The sequence below is a fragment of the Mobula hypostoma genome, chromosome 9 (genome assembly GCF_963921235.1).
Source record: "Mobula hypostoma chromosome 9, sMobHyp1.1, whole genome shotgun sequence".
NCBI lineage: Eukaryota > Metazoa > Chordata > Chondrichthyes > Myliobatiformes > Myliobatidae > Mobula > Mobula hypostoma.
This window is the reverse complement of record NC_086105.1, coordinates 57,369,032-57,389,772: the sequence shown is the minus strand read 5'-3', so window position 1 is coordinate 57,389,772 and position 20,741 is coordinate 57,369,032. Positions and strand designations below refer to the sequence as shown.

At 43.3% G+C, this 20,741-nt stretch overlaps 1 protein-coding gene across 3 annotated transcripts in view; it reads left to right on the top strand.

The window, feature by feature from the left end:
• LOC134351744 (A disintegrin and metalloproteinase with thrombospondin motifs 20-like) overlaps positions 1-20,741 on the top strand; it is a 697,549-nt gene that overhangs the window by 463,184 nt on the left and 213,624 nt on the right. For all 3 annotated transcript variants that reach the window (XM_063058346.1, XM_063058347.1, XM_063058349.1), the window contains 7 exons: positions 233-397; positions 1,367-1,486; positions 1,700-1,807; positions 7,973-8,137; positions 10,101-10,394; positions 14,430-14,591; positions 19,661-19,837. In XM_063058346.1, the coding sequence (XP_062914416.1) occupies positions 233-397; positions 1,367-1,486; positions 1,700-1,807; positions 7,973-8,137; positions 10,101-10,394; positions 14,430-14,591; positions 19,661-19,837 (1,191 nt within the window). The remainder of the gene's footprint in view (positions 1-232; positions 398-1,366; positions 1,487-1,699; positions 1,808-7,972; positions 8,138-10,100; positions 10,395-14,429; positions 14,592-19,660; positions 19,838-20,741) is intronic.

Genomic DNA, 20,741 nt, shown 5'->3' with positions numbered 1-20,741 from the left:
CCCTTACTAACCCATGTGTCTTTGGAAGATGGGAGGAAACAGGAGTACCGGGAGGAAACCTACATAGTCACAGGAAGAATGTACGAACTGCTTACAGACAGAGGTGGGAATTGAACTCCGATCACTGGCACTGTGAAGCCATTGTGCTAACCGCTACATTACCAGGCTAGTTGCATTTCCCGTTTGGCTTGAAGTTTCGTTCTTAACTAAATGACCACACATGTCATTTCAGTGTCTTGTCACATGTGGGAAGGGCACAAGGCATCGGCAAGTTTCCTGTCTGCTGAATAACGAACAGCTGCAGGATGAATTTTGCAATCCAAGTACGAAGCCAGAGAGCACAGACAACTGTGAGCTCCAGGAGTGTGCCTCGTGGCAGGTCGGAGCCTGGGGGCAGGTAAGAATGGATATTTGCTTTCACTTAATCGGAATGACATTACCTGGGCACGGAATCAGAATCAGGTTTGTTATCTATTGTACGTTATAATAAACCATACTGTACGTCACAACACTTGTGGTTTTGTGGCAGCAGTACACTGCAAGGCAAAAAATTACTATGTTACCGAAGTGCATAAATAGCGCAAAAGATGAATAATGAGGTAGTGTTCGTTGGTTCATGGACCATTCAGGAATCCGATGGTGGAGGGGAAGAAGCGGTCGACAGCGGCTCTTTAAGCTCCTGTGCCTCCTCGCTGATGGCAGTAATGTGAAGAGGGCACATCCTGAATCGTGAAGGTTTTGATTGGAGGATCCCACCTTCATGAGGCACTGCCTCTTGAGGAAGTCCTTGAGGGCAGAGATTGTTTCGCCCATGATACAACCGGCTGAGCTTCTCTGCAGCCTCTTGTAACCCTGAGCATTGGAGGCTGCGTGCCAGACCGTAATGCAACCAGTCAGAATGCTCGCTGCCATGCATCTGGAGAAACCTGCGAGAAAGTTTGATTACATACTAAATCTCCTCAAACCCTGCCTGATCCGCTGTGGGTTTTTATGCTCTGTCTTGTGTGGGATTACCAGAAACAGTTGACCACATTGGAAGGCCTCAAATTCATCTAATATTTCTAATGAGCTGAGTAATGACCCCATTGCCAGTGAGTCATGAAACCATCTTCCCCAAGCGTGGATAGTGGAGAGCTGGGACTGAGGAAGGCACCAGGTGTCAAAGGGTAGTAATTCAGTAGCTGGGCTCTGCTCATGATATACCTGCCTGAGTGGCCCAGGGAAAATGATAACTGCCACTGGACCAGTGGGGGTGTTCTCATGTGATTGCATGTATGAAAGGACTTACAGCATGTATCCAGTGCTTCAGTTTTGATGAGATGGCTTCACACAGCTAGTAATCCCTCCTCCTGACTACTCCCCCCAGTGTGCTGTCACCTGTGGCCATGGATATCGGTTGCGAGCAGTGAGGTGTGTGGCTGGGACGTTTGGTGCAATTATCGACGACAGGGAATGCAATGCTGCAAGCCGTCCAAGGGATAACCAGGTACAGAGATGCTTCTTCACCCGTGGCTGTGGTACAATCTATTGTACTTTTAAACACGGAGGCTAAATTTTCAGCTGTAGGACTGAATTTACAGATTAACACCATTCCCTTCCTCAGATCTTAAGCCCCTGTTGTAGGAATCAGACTGTTTGATTTATGCCATCTTCCGACTGAATCACTAATTGTTTTTAACAAATTTTCATTTCTGTACAGGATTGTGAGATGCCTTCCTGTTTAGAACTTCCTCAGATGGCCTCAAGTCCGAGTCCAGCCACTCAGAAGGAGGCAATGGCCCAGTGGAGATTCGGATCCTGGACTCAAGTAAGTGACCAGATTCTCAAAAACAAATGGTCTCTATCACAGTTCAGGAATAAAGAAATCCAGCTGAGGGAAAAGGCTGGTGAACTGAACAGGTATTCGGAATCTCTGAGTCTGCTGAGGTAGCTGAAGGTGCAATATCTGTGCTTCTGCGTCCACTGGAGGCTGCAGGCCGAAGAAGTCTGCCTGTCTTGGGGTTAGACGATTGTGTATATGCATGCGTGCCGGCTACTTAGTCCCTCTCACAGCTGCCTGTCAACTCTACTCAGACCCAGAAGCAGAATCAGGTTTATTGTCACTGACATACATTGTGAAATTTATAGCTTTGTGGCAGCGGTCTATTGCAAGATCATGACTATCCCTCGAGGTCGAGGATGATGGTCTTCATTCCATTGATCTATTTATAGGCTGTCAAGTGGCTTATGAGTCCAACCTTGAAGAGCGAAGATGGCTGTACGTGTATTTGTTTAACGTGTACTTGATGTTGCACTCCAAGAAGCACACGATACTTCACAAATCAACCAACTGATTCCAATGGCATGGAAACCACGACGATTGGAGCTGATGGATTTGTTGCAGCCTTCATCTGCCTTCACAGACGTTGAGTTCGAAGTAACTTTGTCCGTCTGTTCCACCGTTGAGGTCTTGGTTGGATTGTTCTTTGTCAGGGACCTCACCCTCGACCTTACCGCCATGGGTGACCCTACCAGCAACAGAGCTCCAGACGTCATTGCTCTCGGGATCACAGGACCACACAAGCTTCTCCACCACGACAAGGTGACAATCCACGGAGAAGTGCAAGATAAATAAATAAGTACACACACAGACAGACAAACAAACAAACAAACAAATATGTAAATGAGTAGCCAAAACAAGAACCGTGAGTTTCTGGACTGCTCTGAAATCTGGTGGTAGAAGGGAAGAAGCTGTTTCTAAAACATTGAGTGTGTGCCTTCAGGCTCCTGTAATAATGAGAAGAAGGTATATGCTGGGTGGCGGGAGTCACCTATACAGAGAGTTGTGGGTGCCTGGAATGCTCTACCAGGTTTGGTGCTGGAGGCAGATATGATAGGAACATTCAAGGGGCACTTAAAGAGACACATGAATGGGCAGGAAATGTAAGTATGTGGACATTGTGTAGGCACAAGGAATTAGTTTAGTTGGGAAATAGATGAGTAATGTATTGAGTTTGGCACAGCGTTATGGGTTGAAGGGCTGTGCTGTTCTTTGTTATGTGTTTTATGTTAGTATAGGTGGGGTTAGGCTGATGGAACTGCTTCTGTGGAAATTGTGAGCAGTTTCAAACTCCTGAGAGTGCACTGCTTGCACAATATCTCACCGTCCCACAGGACCACTTCCACAGTCAACCAAGCCCATCAATGCCTCTGTTTTCTGAGGAGCCTGCAGAGAGCTGTACGATGCACAACAATACTCACGACCTTTTACAGATGCACAATTGAGAGCCTCTTAACATGTTGCATCTCTGTGTGCTATGGAAACCGCACTGAGGCAGACTGGAGGGCCCTTCAGCGGATAGGTAAAACTAACCAGTGCATCACTGACACCCGCTGGCCCACCATCAAGGACATACATACAGAAAAGTGCTGGAAGAAGGTTGGGATGTCATGGTCCGGTCCGTGAAGTCCGTATTCTGGTTCCCGGTCTGGTCCATCGACCCTTGCTCCAGGTTTTCCTGTCTACCCTGTTTCTGTTCTTGTTGAGCTCTAATTGAGGCAGCTGATGCTTGTTGGGGCTGGCTGCATAAATACCTTCAGAGACTAGGGCATGGCTGCTAGATTGTTCTTGTCCTTACTCCTTGTATCCCTTCCCCTGCCTTCTGTTTCCTCGCCTGAAGCCTTGCCTTGTCTTGATGGTAATTCTCGCCTTACCTGACGTTCTCGTCTTACCTTGCATTGCCTGAAGCCTTGTCTGGTCTTGCTGGTAACTCTCACCTCATCTCGCCTTCAGTCTTGTCCTGGAGCCACCCCGTACCTAGCTCCCTTCTTGTCCCTTGCCTCTGCCGGGTAAGTCAGGCTGTCTTGCCGTTACCCTGCGGCTGGTTCTGTCCCTTCCTGTCCCTAGCGTCCGTCCGGTAAGCCAGACCGTATTACCATTACCTACGGTTGGTTCTGTCCCTTCCTAACCCTTGCCGCTGTCGGGTAAGCCAGGCCATCTTGCCATTACCTGCAGTTGGTTCTGTCCCTTCCTGTCCCTTGCCTCCATCGGGTGGTGATCCGTGCCCTGCTCAGGAGGAGCCTCCGGCCTCCAGCCAAGCCTCTAGTCTCCTGCCTCCTGCCAAGCCTCGCCCTGGGTCTCTAGCCTCAAGCCTGAAGACTTCAGCCTCCTGCCTCCTGCCAAGCCTCACCTCTAGTCTCTAGCCTCAAGCCTGAAGACTCCAGCCTCGTTCTGCCTGAGCCAAACCTCATCCTTGCCTAGTTCTGGGGTCCGAGCCAGAGGCAAGACCCAGGTACTGGGTCCTTGTCCAGTCTCTGGCTCAGAGTCCAAGCCTGGGCTCCTACCTCTCTTGTCCAGTCCTGTTCCTGGTTCCCGGTTTTGTGTCCATGTCCTTGCCCTCACTCTGTATCCTAGTCCTGTCCCTCGTACTTCAGTGTCTGTGTCTTGCACTTGGGTCCGTTCCTAGCCACCTCCTTATGACATGGGAATGTCATGAAGGATCCAATCCACACCGCTTATGGGCTGTTTGTCCCTCTCCCATCAGGAAAGAGGCTACAGAGCATCCATGCCTGGACCAGCAGACTCAAATACAGTTATAGTATTTCCTTCAAGTCATCAAGCTGATCAACACCTCCACTCACTAATCCACCTCACCACAATGTCACCACCACTTCTTTATCATTTCCTGTCAGAGTCACCATATATACAGATACTCCTGTAACCTATGTTCCCTCTACAACTTTGTGCATGTGCGCGCGCACACACGTTTTTCAACCAGCACACAAAGCAAATTAATATGCGCACAAAAGGGTAGTTACCTAAAATAATGCAGTAATTAATAATTATACTCATCGAAAAAAATCTTTTAGCTAAATGTTTCTGTTAACTAGTTAGTCGGTTTTTCAAATACCACAATGCACGTCACTAATTTACGTCACCTCACCTTTCCTGTTCCGGTATGTACAACTGCATCACGGCGGCAGCCATCTTTGGCGGACAGTGTTCATATCGTAAAGTTTACAAAGATCTGTTTCAAATTCTGTAGATAGCTTACTAAGTTTTTATTGAAAAAAATATTGATTCACTATGTCAAATTCAAAAGAAACGAAGGGCGTGAAGCGCAAAAGAACTGCACATTTGTTTAAAGTTGAAAGGCTTAACAAAATAGTAGAAACTGCTACACCGAAAGCTCATGAGGTCATGAATGTTCAGCTACGAGAAATATTTATGTATGATTCAGAAACTGGAGTTAACTGTTTGTATTGTAGTGATGCAAAAGTTGCTAGAGAATTTGCTAGTGGAAAGAAGTGGGATGATATTTGGAAACTTGACTTTTTGAAATGTCATTTGGCAAGTGAATCGCATTTGGACCGTTTGCAAAAGCTCAGGCAACAGAACCCATCATTACCCATTACAGGATGAGGTACAAGAATGGTCAGCTTTTGATTTCTTCACAATTGCAGATTGTGACTTCACATTTGGTGATGAACAAGTTAATGCCTTATGTCTAAAATATCATTATTTTCTATCTGAAAATACTGTAACAGTCAGTTTAATGATTTCAAATTTTCCGTGCAAGAAAAAATTAAATCCAAACTGATTTAAAACTTTGCTCAAATGGTGGCATTTGTGCTTCAAAATGAACAATTTTGCGACCTTGCGCAGTTGATGGACATTGGGGGAACCTTTCTTGCATCCAGTGCAGACTGTGAGCAAGGTTTTAGCCTAATGAATCAACTCAAAAACAAGCTGAGAAACCGTTTAGGTGAATGTCATTTGGATATGTTAATGAGAATCAAAAGCTATCAATTGGATGGAAGTTCTATTAGTCTAGATAGTTTACAAAGAATGGGTAAATGCCAAAGACAGGAGAAAGGAAAAATAACTGAGTGACTTAAATATGTATGTTATTTTGTTGTTATTCTGTGTAGTTTTATGTCGAATATTTTGTAAACCTACATAAACTGTGCCATGTGTGCATTCAGTGCTCACATACTTTTGTCACAGGAAAAAAATTTGCACAACATAAGATTTTTGCACACACTGACTACTAAAAATTCGAGGCAACGTTGCCTGTAACTAGCTTCACTTTATGTATGTACTGTACAATCAGAAAATGTATATAAGCTAATGTTATGTATTTATATTTAATGTTTTAATTGTGTTCTTTATGCTTATTGTGCTTTTTTAATACCGTATTAGATTCATCTTGTTTTCCTTTGCATTTATGTACTGAAGAAGGACAATAGACGATCTTGAATAAAGAGCTTAGTAGAGCAGTGTAAGCATTACTAGTGACAATCAAGGTTATCGGCAGCATTAAGATTGGTTTGTCATATGTGCGCATATTTTTCCATTTAATCGTTGTCCACTGCCCAGAGATGTACAAAACTGGCAATTAATTCAACATACTCTGCAGTCACTACTGCTGTTGACAGCTTTCCAGCATGTCCTGCCCCTCCAGGAGTGATCCAGCCATCAACCACTGATTGCCAAAAGCATCGGCAGTACAACTGATGGGCCACGAAGCAAAGTGATTTGTATCTTCTAGTCTTGTTAGTGTTGTATTTCAGTGGAGCCCTGCAGTGTCACTGGAGCAGGAACTTCCTGCAAACATTGAGCTGATATATTATACAGTCAGTGAAATTTACGAGTTGCTGAGAAGTTTACGGGAGTTGCTAAGAAGTTTATAGGACCCTTTCCATGATATTTTGTGAGAGCATAAATGTACTGATTAAGATAGTTACTGAGTTATTAACTACAAAACACGAACAGGGCCTTTGTCATCTAGTCTGTGCCAGCCTAGCCTTCTATCTCCTGCACCTAGTCCATAGCTCTCCATATCCTTCTTATCCGTGTACTTATCCAAATTCCCCTTATGTTGCAATGGAATTGGCATCCACCACTGGCAGCTCATTCCACACTTGCACCACCCTTGAAGTGAAGAAGCTCCCCCTCAGACTCTTGTTAAATATTTCACCTTTCACCCTAAACCCATGACCTCTACTTGTAGTCTCAGCCAACCTGAGGGGAAAAAGCCTGTTTGCATTCACCCTGTCCATAACTAACGTAACTTTGTATACCTCTGTAAAATCTCCCCTCATTTTCCTGCACTCCAAGCAATAAAGTCCTAACCTAGAGTAGTAAACGTATTGTATTCCTTTCCCAAGATGGCATCCAAAATAATTTTGTTGGTATGTGGTATGGATTGATATCCCTCAATCTTTAAGCACCCCCCCCATAATAAATAGATGCATAGTGATTATCTTTACTCCCAATTGAAGCCACCAATGAGTTTTTATAACCCGAGTTATTGTGAGTTGTTTTCACAGGAAATGCTCCACACCAGCTAGATGGTTGCGAAAACGCGTGACGGTGGGTGGTACGTTTTTAAATCCTCGCAGTCCTGGTGTACACAGCAGTGTTTGGATAGTAAACATTTGGGCCAGTTGGCATTGGTTTCGCTCTGCTCATGACTTTCCTTCTGTTTGTGAGTGAACACTGGATATTCAGTGATAATAGTAAATTACTGAATGTAGTACAGGGACTACATGAACATTTATTTTTCAGTTGTCTTTTAAAAGGATTAATATTAATAATTCTTGATCAGGTTTTCTAAAACACTTCATTAGTTTCAGTCTGTCTCTGTTATACTTCTAGCAATAACAAAACAATGAATACATGTAAATAAGCAAAGGGGTTAAACATTTTCCATAAAACATCCATAATTATTGTTTAAGTTAACAAATCAATGATAATCTCTGCCCAAAATTCATGTGAGAGAATTTTTCAGAAGATTATTGCCACACTCTCACAAAAAAGTTCCTATTCAACCTAACACTGTCACTCTGGTCCAAAGTTCCAAAGTCCTGCCAACATCTGTGTAAGTTTCCTCGACACAGATTTTGTTGCTTCCTCAATGTTTGCTATCGTGGCAAGCTCGGAGGGTGAAATCCTCTGCAGTGTTTGACCCTTGACGCCTTTTCGTTGCAGTGCTCGGTCAGCTGTGGTGAAGGAGCGCGTGCCCGCTACGTCAGCTGCAGGGACGCTCAGGGTGGAGTGGCTGATGAAATGTTCTGCGCACACTTGCCTCGCCCCCCTGAAGCAGCGATGTGCTACAGTCCCTGCGGGAGATGGCATGCTGGCGAATGGTCACCAGTAAGTACTCCAGCATCCATTACTCTGGGACGTCAGCGATGGAAAAGTTGTGACGTTTTATTGTTGGCCAGCTAGAACATATAACCACAGTGGCAACAGAGATGATTCAAGATACACACAAGTTCAAAAGCTCAAAGTCAATTTATTATTAAAGTATGGATGTGTTAGCATGTACTACATGAAATTCATTTTCTTGCAGACATTTACAGGAAAAAGAAACACAGACATCGCACCTCTCCCGGAAGTTCTGGGAGTCTCCCGCATATTGATAGTGGCTCCCTGATGCCTGGAAATTATATACAATATCCTGCAAATCAATTTTTGGGAGAGGGAGCATCCTGATTGGTCTCTCTTCATGCTAAGTAGACCTATCAGTCTTCTCTGTGGGCGGGCTTTACAGTCCACCTCAAAAATAATGACAGTGTTTCTCGCTGCACTGTTTGCAACAGTGACTTTTCTATTGCTCATGGTGGGTTAAAATGTAAAAGACATGTTGAGGTAAGTTTAACAGGTGTCATTCGTTCATTAGCGTAGCCAACGTTATTTAAACTAGCTGGCCAGCTGCTGAGGAGCTACTCTATTGATGTCCTACATGATGACGCCAAACTCCCTGTAGACTTGCTTAAAGTTGTAATAGAATAAACATGATAATATAATATATAATATAATATATGTACATATTTTAATATCATATTTTCTGCATATACCCAACTTGGTTTACAGATTAGACAAAATCAGTAAACAAAGTATTACATACACCCTTGGAGGTCGACCGGGTGGCGGGGTGGGATATGGGGTTGCAGGGGGCGGGGCTGCTACCTCCTTGAAATGAGTTTTTGCAGGGTGGGATGTCTGGAAACACAATAGAGTTTTCAAAACAATACATAAACAGGTAAGGACTGACAAACAACCAATGTGCAAAAGAAGGCAAACTGCAATTAAAAATAATACTGAGAACATGATTGTAAAGAGTCCTTGAAAGTGAATCAGTTCAGAGTAGTGGTGAATGAAGTTATTCACACCGGGTTGGGAGCATGATGATTGGAGAGTAATAACTGTTCCTATACCTGGTAGTGTGTGGCCTAAGGTTTCACTACCTCCTGCCTGAATGTAGTCTGGGAAGAAAGCATGGCCTGGAGGGTGGAGGTCTCTGATGAAAATTTAGATTTAGTTGGGAGTGGATGGAGGCTGCTCAATGGGGAATAATTTCCTCTGTCTTTGGCATCATTGTCTTGGCAGAATAGTCAATTACCCTGTTGACTGATTCCCTTTCTTCAGCCTTTATAGAGGGAACGCCGTGCAGGGCATTGGCTGACGGTTGATGCTGAAACATTGCTAAGCTGTTTGTTGACTCCATCTCAACATCCCAATCACCCCACACTTTCGCCTGTTGAGTCGGAGACATCAGCAAATAGCCTGTTTATGATTTTCTGTGTGGTTCTGGTGAAAGTCGATGTCAATTCTGCCTCCCATACTTCATAATAGCATGATTTTCCAAACAAAACATGGGCCAAACTCTTGCACAAGGTTCACAGAATTCTGCAGATGTTGGAAATTCTGAGCAACACACAGAAACCTAGAGGAACTCATCAAGTCTGGCAGCCTATTTCATCTATGACACCTCTATGCCCTTTCTTAATCTCTCTGTCTCCATCTCTGGTGGAAGAATTGCGACTGACATCTCTAACAAGCCCACAAAGCAAATTGAACACAGGAAAAGAAGTGAGTTTGCAGAAGACACTTTTGGCTAATCAGTCTCTGGAGAAGGAGGAAAGAGAGATCAGCAAAGGAGAGAGAGATCTCAGAGATGGAAGTCAACGATTTATTTCCCTTCATAGGTGCTACCTGACATGACTGAGTTCCTCCAGCATTCTGTGTGTGTAGCTCTTGTAGGAGGTTGTTGCAGGAGCTGATCTCTCCTCACTAACACCATCAACTGCTGGCTTATTTCTCTGGCATACAGTGCTCTGCCACCTGTGGTCCTGGGACGGCCACTCGCCAAGTTGTCTGCGTCACCTTTCAACATCAGCTGGCGGCTGAGAGCGACTGCGACGCCATGGAGAGACCCGCCGAGGAGCAGGGGTGCAGCTTGGCCTCATGCCCCCGCGTCTACCCCCTTCACGACTACCCTGCCCGCTCCGCGCAGCGCGACCACACACCACCCCCTGCGGACTACCCTTCCCATGACACAGTCAGTCAAAACAGGTGGAGCAATCCGTCAGGGACAAGTCAGTGGAGGACAGGACCTTGGGGAGCAGTAAGTGAAGTTTACACCTTTCTATGCTGTGTTGCTGTGTCTATTCTCAATTTAATACTCTTTAATCAGGAGACATTAGTGCAGGTGGGTTAACACATCAACAGGGATGTGGTAGGCAAACAGGCCTGTCTCATGCGGTATGGTATAGCTCTAGGAGTCTGAGCAATATTTAACGGAACAGAGCTGACATGTTGATACAGAGGGAACTAAACCATCACAAATGAAAATGAAGACGTTGGGGAGATAACCAGCAAACTGATGAAGATGGCCGTGGGCTTAATTTGGGTTTTCAGAATCAGAATCAAGTTTATTATCACTGATGTACATCATGAAATTTGTTGGTTTTGTAGTAGATAAACAGTGCAATACATAAAAAATACTATACTGTTACAAAATAAATAAATTGTGCAGAACACAAATAATGAGGTAGAATTCCAAACGCGAGAGAATCTGCAAATACTGGAAATCCAAGGCAACACAAAAGCAAAGCAAAATGTTGGAGGAAGTCAGCAGGTCAAGGACAAGAGTAAACAGTCGACGTTTTGGACCGAGACCCTTCTTCAGGACTGGAGAAGAAGGGGAGAAGAAAGAGTAAGAAGGTTGAGGTAGCATTCATGGGTTCATGGAACATTCAGAAATGTGATGGTGAAGAGGGAGAAGCAGTTCCTAAAAAGTTGAGTGTGGGTCTCCAGTCCTTGTACTTCTTCCCCATTGGTAGTAATGAGAAGAGGGCATGCCTTGGGTGGCGTAGGTCTTTATTTATGGATGCCACCTTCTTGAGGCTCTGCCCCTTGATGCCCTTGAACTCTTCATCCTCTTGTGATCCCGTGCATTGGTGCCTCCATACCAGATGATGATGCAACCAATCAGAATGATCTCCACTATACATCTGTAGATATTTGCTGAAGTCTTTGGTGACAGACCAAATCTCCTTAAACTTCCAATGAGGTACAGTCGCTATTGTGCCACCTTCATGATTTCATCACTGTGTTGGGTCTACAATCAATCCTCTGAGATGTTCACATCCAGGAACTTGAAGCTGCTCACCCTTTCCATCACTGGCCTCTCAATAAGGACTCACATGTGTTCCTCCGACATCCCCTTCCTGAAGTCCACAATTAGTGACTTGGTCTTGATGACGTTGAGTGTGAAGTTGTTGTTATAACACCACTCAATCTGCCGATCTATCTCACCCTTGTATGCCTCCTCGTCACCATTTGAGATTCTGCCAACAGCGGCAGTGTCATCAGTGAATGATGATTGAGCTGTTCCACACAATTTATCAGTGTAGGGCAGTGGGCTAAGCACGCATCCTTGAGGTGCACAGGTGTTGATTGTCAGTGAGGAGATGTTATCACTAATCTGTACCTTTGATGTAACTTTAAGTTTACGAGTCCTCTAGGATTCTTTACATTTTAGAATTAGCAGAAATATTCAGCATATTTTGATTTGGGGCTAGTAATTTATAATGCTTTAGTTCCGCAGTAATGCAGCATTCCTTCACAAGCTGTTTTATCATGTGGTAGGTCTTCAGTCGGTATGAAAGGATTCATTTTCAAGTAATGTAATGCCCCACAAAATAAGTTACAAGAGAAAATTTAACATTGGCCCTAAGTTCGTTCAATGCTGGAACATACTCTGGTTCAATGGGAACACTTGCATCGTTGAATCAACGGATTTAGGTTCAGGATCCCCTCCCGAAGGCTCAAAGATGTAACCTCAGCTCATGCTGCCATCTCAGTTTCTGAGCAAGAGGGGCAAGTTTCTGAGAACAAAACCACGTGAGTCAAGCCAAGAATGGGAGAGGTCAGACCCGGGCTTCCCAGGTACATTATCTTCCTTTGTCCAGCCTCCCAACCGATTATATTTCACTTAATTTCTGTCTCTGGTCAGTGGACAGGTTTGATAATATTTCTATAAATGTTATCAGTCACATGATATTGTAGGTGAAAAAGCAAATCCTGACGTCTGGCATGATCAGCCAATTCTGGAGGTTAGTATTTAATCGTATGGGTTCCTGGACCCCTGCTTCCATATAGGAGCCAGTCTGAGCCAAAGGAAGATAATGTTCCTGAGAAACCCTCAACTAAATTCTTCGATTAGTTCTTGTTTCCAACCTGCCATATATTGACCAGCTGTCCAAAGCTCGCAAGGAATATACCAAATATTCTTCTCCATCTCCCAAGAGCACTTTATAGTAAAACGAACCTTACTGATGAAGAGACAATATTCACACTAGTACTGACAAGAATTGAGTAATGTGGAGAGCTTCACCGGGCTAGATATATGGAAATTGGAGACGCTGAGTCTTCCTTTCTTTGGGATGCAGCTGTTCCTGGCAAGGCCATCATCTGTTGCCAATTGCAATGTTACAGTCCTTCTGGGGAATGCATTCCACAACTTAAGTACACAAATTACCAAGTCTGGAGTTCAAGGCCTAGTATTTGGAGTCCCATCATCGGTGAGTCTGGAATTTGAGGCCTAGAATTTAGGTCTTCATCTAGGGCCTTCATTCTTCATCATCAGCGAGTCCTGGGTCAATACCAAAGATTGAAGCTTAAAACTCTATCTGAAAGCCAGAAGTTGAGGTCCGATGGCCGGAGCCCCAAATCTATGAGTCCACTGGGAAAGTTGGGGCTCAGTCTCTGTGAGCCCACGAGTCTGCTCAAGGCTGGAGGCCAAAGGCAGCCTGTCCTGGGGTTAGAGGACTGAGTATGTGTATGGGTGGGCAGGAAGGAAGGAGGGAGGAATGGGAAACAAGAGAAAATCTGCAGGTGCTGGAAATCCGAGCAACACACACAAAATGCTGGAGGAACTCAGGAAGACAGGCAGCATCTATGGAAAAAAAGTAGTCGTTGTTTCAGGCCGAAACCCTTATTGTTTTGCTATCGTTGTTTTTTTTTTTGCTTGGTATGTTCTGTTTTGTTGTGGTCTGTATTATTCTACCTCACCGAAATGTGTGGTGACATTTGCAGGCTGTTCTCAGCATATCTCTGTACGTGATTGTATTTAATGAAAACACATTTCACTGTAATTGTCAATGAACGTGTGATAACTAAATCTGAATCTGAGTCTGAACACGACTGGAGAGGGAGCACCAGGATTCACACTCGTGTGAAATGAAGGAGAATCTGAATCAGGTTTATTATCACTGACATACTGTATATCACAAAACCTATTGTTTTGTTGCAACATACAGTAAAATACTATAAATGGTAATAGGAAATGTATGAAATTTTTAAATTATTTAAGTAGTGCAAAAACAGAGCAAAATAATGAGGTAGTCTTCATGGGTTAGTTCATTGTCTGTTCAAAAATCTGATGGTAGAGGGGAAGAAGCTGTCCCTAAAATGTTGTGTGCAATACATAAAACATACTATAAATTATAGTAAGAAATATATATTAAAAAATCAGCAAAGAGTGCAAAAAGAGAGCAAAAATAGAGAGGTAGTGTTCAGTTCAGAAACCTGATGGCAAAGGGGAAGAAGAAGCTGTTTTTAAAACATTGAGTATGTGCCTTCAGGCTCTTGTATCTCCTCTACGATGGTAGGAATAAGAAGAGACCACATCCTGAGTGAAAGAGGTGCTTAATGATGGATGCTGACTTTCTGAGGCATTGTCTTTTGAAGGTGTCCTCAATGCTGGGAATATATTTCTAAGTGGGAAAGATTTGTGAGGGACTTGCAGGAGAACCTGCAGGCAGTGGAGTTTTCTCTGCCTGCTGTCCTCGCCCTCCTTGTTGGGACACAGCATGTGTTCAAGACTTGCCATTAAATAGCTTGATGTTGGCCTGGTATTCCAGCTCTAGAAAGTTGTGATTAATGCACACTGAAGTTCCCTTGTAGGTCTACAGATTAACACTCCCTCTGTCAGCTGACAAACAAGAAAGTCCATTTCATGTTTCAAAAGCTTCAGGTCAGGAATCTCGAGTTGATAATTGATGCAGACTGTCTCAGGAGAACTCAGCCCTTGATTTTGAACCCTGAGACATAAATGCTTTCACCGAGTTGCTTACTAACTAACCAAATGTTTCAGTGCTCGAGCACTTGCACAGGAGGATTCCAGCGTCGGGTCGTAGTCTGTCAGGATGTGGAAGGACGAGGTGTTGACTCCTGCGATGAGAGAGTGAAGCCTGCTGAAACCAGACACTGCGACGCTGGTGCCTGTCCTCACTGGAACTACGGCAACTGGGGCGAGGTGAGTATTTGGGTTCCTCAAAGAGGGTTGACTAGATCAAAAGTTGAGTCCATTGGACTCCAAGTTATCAACAATCCTGGTAGATTAATTTTTATGGATGGTAATTTAATTCCAACTGACCTCAGTGTCCACTCAGTTATTCTAAATATTGCCTGCCCACATTTTATTTCTCTCATTTGCCCTTGTATTAGTGACAGTGCGGTTTGGACTACAGGAAAATTGCTAACATGATTAGAGCATTGGCTGATTGGTAGAAGGCCACGAGTGGGAATAAAAGAATCCTTGTCTGGTTGGCTGCCAGTGACTAGTGGTGTTCCGCAGGGGCTGGTATTTGGACCACTTCTTTTTATACTGTATATAAATAATTTAGATGATGGAATTTAGATGGCTTTGTTGCCAAGTTTGCAGAGGATAAGAATACTGGTGGAGGGGCAGGTAGTGTTGAGGAAGCAGGTAGGATGCAGAAGGACTTAGACAGAGTAGAAGAATGGGCAAGAAAGTGGCAAATGAAATACAATGTTGGAAAATGCGTCTTCTTGCACTTAGGTAGTAGAAATAAATGTGCAGACTATTTTCTAAATGGAGAGAAAATCCAAAAATCTGAGATGCAAAGGGACTTGGGAGTCCTTGTACAGAACACCCTAAAGATTAACTTGCAGGTAGAGTCGGTGGTGAGGAAGGCAAATGCAATGCTAGCATTCATTTCAAGAGGTCTAGGATACAAGAGCAAGAATGTGATGTTGAGGCTTTATAAGGCACTGGTGAGGCGTCACCTTGAGTATTGCGAACAGTTTTGAGCCCCTCATCTTAGAAAAGATGTGCTGGCATTGGAGATGGTCCAGAGGAGGTTCACAAGGATGATTCCAGGAATGAAAGGGTTATCATACGAGGAATGTTTGATGGCTCTGGGTCTGTACTCGCTGGAGTTCAGAAGGATGAGGGGAGATCTCATTAAAACCTTTCCAATGATGAAAGGCCTAGACAGAGTAGATGTGGAAAGGATGTTTCCCATGGTGGGAGAGTCTAGGACAAGAGGGCACATCCTCAGGATAGAGGGGCACCCTTTCAAAACAGATGCAGAGAAATTTCTTTAGGCAAAGGGTGGTGGATTTATGGAATTTGTTACCATATGCATCTGAGAAGGCCAGGTCATTGGGTGTATTTAAGGCAGAGATTGTTAGGTTCTTGATTGGACATGGCATCAAAGATTATGGGGAGAAGGTTGAGAACTGGGGTTGAGGAGGAGAAGAAAAAAGGATCAGCCATGATTGAATGGTGGAGCAGACCCAATGGGCCAGATGGCCTAATTCTGCTCCTATGTCTTATGGTCTTATGGTCTTACGGACTCTTGACTTAACATTCTACCTCATTATGATTTTGCACATTGTTTACTTGCACTGCATTTTCTCTGTAGCTGTTGCACTTTGTTCTGCAATGTCATTGTTTTACCTTGTTCTACCTCAATGAACTGTGTAATGACCTGATCTGTATGAACAGTATGCAAAACAGTTTTTCACTGTATCTCACTGCATGTGAGAATAATAAAACAATTCCAATTCCAAAAGGCAGGCATCTCCCTCTGTAAATTTGACACCCAATGACCATTTGCAATGTCAACACAGAACATAAAACATAGAACAGTACAGCACAGTATAGGTTTTCCAGCCCACAACCTTTTAACATGGTCAAAGATCAATCTAACACTCCCACAGCCATCCATTTTTCTTTCATCCTTGTGCCCATCGAAGAGGCTGTTAAAGGTCCCTAATGTATCTGCCTCTACCGTCACCCATGGCTGCATGTTCCATGCACCTACGAACCTCTGTAAAAAACCTACTTCTGACATTGCCCTATACTTTCCTCCAAACACCTTAAAAGTATGCATTGCTGTCCTGGGAAAAGAAAGCACTGCTATACAACTATCTACGCTTCTTATCATGTATTCTTCTATCAAGTCTCTTCTCATCCTCCTTCATTTCCAAAGAGGAAAGCCCAAGTTTGCTCAGCCTTTCCTCATAAGACATATTCTCTCGTCCAGGTCATCTTCACACTAATTCTCCTCTAAAGTTTCCACATTCTTTTACAATGAGGCAGCCAGAACTGAAAATGTTACTCCGAGTGTGGGCTAACCAAAATTTCATAGAGCTGCAACATTAACTTGCAGCTCCTGAACTCAATCCCCTGACTAATGATGGCAAACGCATCATACAATTTCTTAACCACCCTAGCATCTCGCCTGGAAACTTCGAAGGAGCTCTGGACTTGGAGCCTACTGCTGAGGAGGTTTCTTCACACTGCTGTTGATCCTGTACTCTACATTCATGTTTGACCTTCCAAAGCGTAACACTTCATACTTTTCTGGAATTAACTCCATCTGCAACTTCTCAGCCCAGCTCTGTATCCTGTCAGTGTTCCGTTATAACCTACAGCAACCTTCAACACTATCTACACCCACCAATAACCTTCGTGTTCGACATTCCACTCCATGAAGTCACTCACCAAAGCTTTTGAAAGTGTTTTTTTGCGGAATCTCCATCCCATTAACGCTATCTAAAACTCCCTGCAGTAACATCTCCTAATAACCTGTACTGCTGGTGATACAAAAGCAGCCTGCAATGAATATTTGTCGTATTTCTCATAACCTTTTAGAAGGCCATTCAGCCCATTGTCTATGCTTCAGGAATTCACATCAATCCCATTCCATAATTCATTGCCGAGAATCTGTTCTTTCACAGACCTTCTGATTCCTCCCAATTTCACCACTGTACAGCTATGCCAAGGGGCACTTCACTGCAGCTATTTAACCAGCTTACACACCGCCACAGAGGAAACATGCAAACTCCACACAGACAGCACCAGAGGTTAGGATTGAACCCAGGTATCCAGAACTCTGGCATTGATATTAATTCTGCAGCAGTGAGCTCCCTTTATTCTATCAAATATCCAAAGTGAAAATACATTTATTATCAAAATAAGTATATATCACCATATACTACACTGAGATGCATTTCTTGCAGGCATTTGTTGTTGTTGAGTGCCATCGAGCTGATGTCGACTATGGCAACCCTCTAGATAGAGTAGTTGTCCATTGGGTTTTTGTGGCAAGATACAGAAGTAGATTGCCAGGCCTTTCTTCCATGCAGATACTGCTGCTGCCCAGGTTGGGACCCGGCTGGATTTGAACTCAGGACCAGTCAGCCTTGAAGTCCAGTGCTAATGCCACTACACCACTGGCTGGCAGACATTCACGGGAAAATAAAGAAATATATTAAAATATATGAAAAAAATCTATACATGAATAAAGACTGGCAAACAACCAATATGCAAAAGAAGACAAATTGTGTAAATAATTATAAACATAAATAATACCGAGAACATGAGTTGTAGAGCCTTTGAAAGTGAGTCTGTATGTTGTGGAATCAGTTCAGAGTTGAGTTGAGTAAAGTTATCCACACCAGTTCAGGAGCCTGATCGTTGAAGGGTTATAACTGTTCCTGTACCTTGTGGTGTGAGACTTAAGGCTCCTGTACTCCTTCCTAATGCCTGGAACAAGAAGAGAGCATGGCCTGGATGGTGGGGTTTCTTGATGATGGTTGCTGCTTTCTAGTGACAGCGCTCTTTGCAAATATGCTCACTGATAGGAGTGTTTCACCTGTGACGGACTGGTCTGTATCCACCACTTTCTGTAGACTTTTCTGTTCTTGGTCATTGCTGTTCCTATACTAGGCCACAGAGCAACCAGTTCAGGTACTCTCCAGTGTGCATCTACAGAAGTTTGTCAAAGTTTCAGATGACATGATGAATCTGTGTAAAATTCTAACAAAGTAAAGGCATTCTCATGCCTTCTTTGTCACGGCACTTAGGTACCGGTCCCAGAACAGATCATCTGATATAGTAATCCAACCCTTTCCACCTCCGATCCCCAAATGAGGCCTGGCTCATGGACCACAGGCTCCTTGGTGTACTCGATAATCAGCTTTTTGGTTTGCTGAAGTTGAGTGAGAGGTTGATGTTGTGGCACCGCTCAGCCTGATTTTTAATCTCCGTCCTATATGCTTATTTGTCACCACTTTTCCTCTGCATTATGAAGGTAAATAATTTTGTCACTTCTGCAATGTTTTTCACCGTTCTGTGAAAATGCATTTTCCCCTCCCTGGACCCTGTCTTACTCCATATGCCTCTCTGCAATGAGGTCCTGCTCATCAGCTCTCACGTCTCCTTTGAGTCAAGGTTCACGTGGTCATATGGCTCTTCATTCCCTAAGTACAGCTGCTGGGGTGGCAGCCCGTGTTGTCCCTGAAACAGATGTGAAATCTGACAATGATCTTTGTGGACACTACCCACCCAGCAAACTGCCTTTGCCAAAAGCTCCATTCTGGAAAGCGCTATATGGCTGTTAAATTAAACAAAACTTCATGCCATCCTAAAAGTTTCTTTTACTGGGCAGATATTTTGATCAAGCATTCTAGTTAGTACACCCCCTCCCTCTATCTAGTACCCCTCACACTACACTGAACTGTAACCACGGTAAATCACTTTTTATAATCCTATTTACATTGCAAGTACATGCTTGTGTTTATGTTTTATGCAAATCTTATTCCAGATCCGTACATTAACTTATAACTTGATTTTTCATATAATTCTGTATTCTCTATAATTGTTGAATGGTGCTGTTTCCTGTTGCATGCCACATCCAGACCAACACACCGCAGTAAATTCCTAATATATCTAAATGTATATGGAGAATAAAGTTGATCCTTGATCATTAATCCTTTAACACTTTCTTCATGACCACATTTGACATTATAATACGCTGCTAACAAAGCAGCAGAGCTATAAAGTTGTTCACACCTCAGTAAAATTCGAACAGCAGATAGCCGATAAGTACCAGATAGATTTTCAGTATATTTCATTAATGGCTGATTGAAATGTATTGGAGACCGCATTGCTAACCTGTTGGGCTTTGCCCCGTGGAGAGATTCTGTACAACTCATCAGGTCTCTTGCAGAAGCCAAACTGAGATAATATTGTTATGTCGGCTCTCATTGTGGTTTCTGGACCTTGCACAGTGTACGCGACCATGTAACAGTGGAACAAGGACAAGGCTGGTTATCTGCCAGCTCCCACAAGGCCAACAGCTGAGTGACCAAAGCTGTGACATCTTGGAGAAGCCTCTGGACAGGGAACAGTGCAACATGCAACCTTGCCCCGGCAGTGTCTCGTGGCATCGCGGACCTTGGAACTCGGTACGATAGCATACTCTTTCACTATTTCTCTAGCATTTTGTGTGTACTCACTCAGAGTCATTTGTGATTAATTTCAGGGAGCTGTAATTATTTTGATCTTGAATGTAACATTAGCAATAACCATGCAAACAATGTATTTTTTTTATGAAGATAAGGGAGAGGTTAGAATTCAAACATTTATCAGGGATACATTCCATGTAGCTGGCCCGTGTAAAGGTCAACAGATTAAAATGGTGCTTAAAGATGTACAAAAAAACAGTTAAAACTCAGTAATTTAAAGCCTTTGAAGAATATAGCTTTCAGTGCAATGTAACCTTCGTGACAGAACTTTTAGATATACAAGGGAAACAATTTATGTCAGAAAAAAATATTGGCAATGTATAACTCGTCTTCTATTGGTTTCACCATCAATAATTTGTAAATTTGTCCATAGGGAGTCTTTTTTTATTGCAATGCTTCAATACACCAATAAGTGAAAACTAGATAAACTGTATGATAGAATGTGTAATTTTGTACAGAATGTATCTTCAATGTTTGTTTAAATCATGAATGCAATGAGGAAACTCTTTTACTGATGCACATTTTCATGTGATTTTACTGATCGGTGCTGGCTACAGTCTGAACAAAAGATGCACAATGGGAATGTCATGGGTTAGCCGTGATAACCCCCATTCTTATTTTGCAATCTAATGTATTGTGTTATAAATGCAGTTGGTGTATGGATATCTGAAATTTATTTCAGAAGAACTTAACTTTAAACATGAAAAATTAGTGGATGGTTTTAAGATGTTTCTCACTTTATTAATGAACACACCTTCAGCTGGAAGATGTCACATGGGAGGTAGTCTCTGTTCTTTGGTCTTGCTCCTTGTTGGTAATCTCCAGTCACAGCTGATGTTCCAGT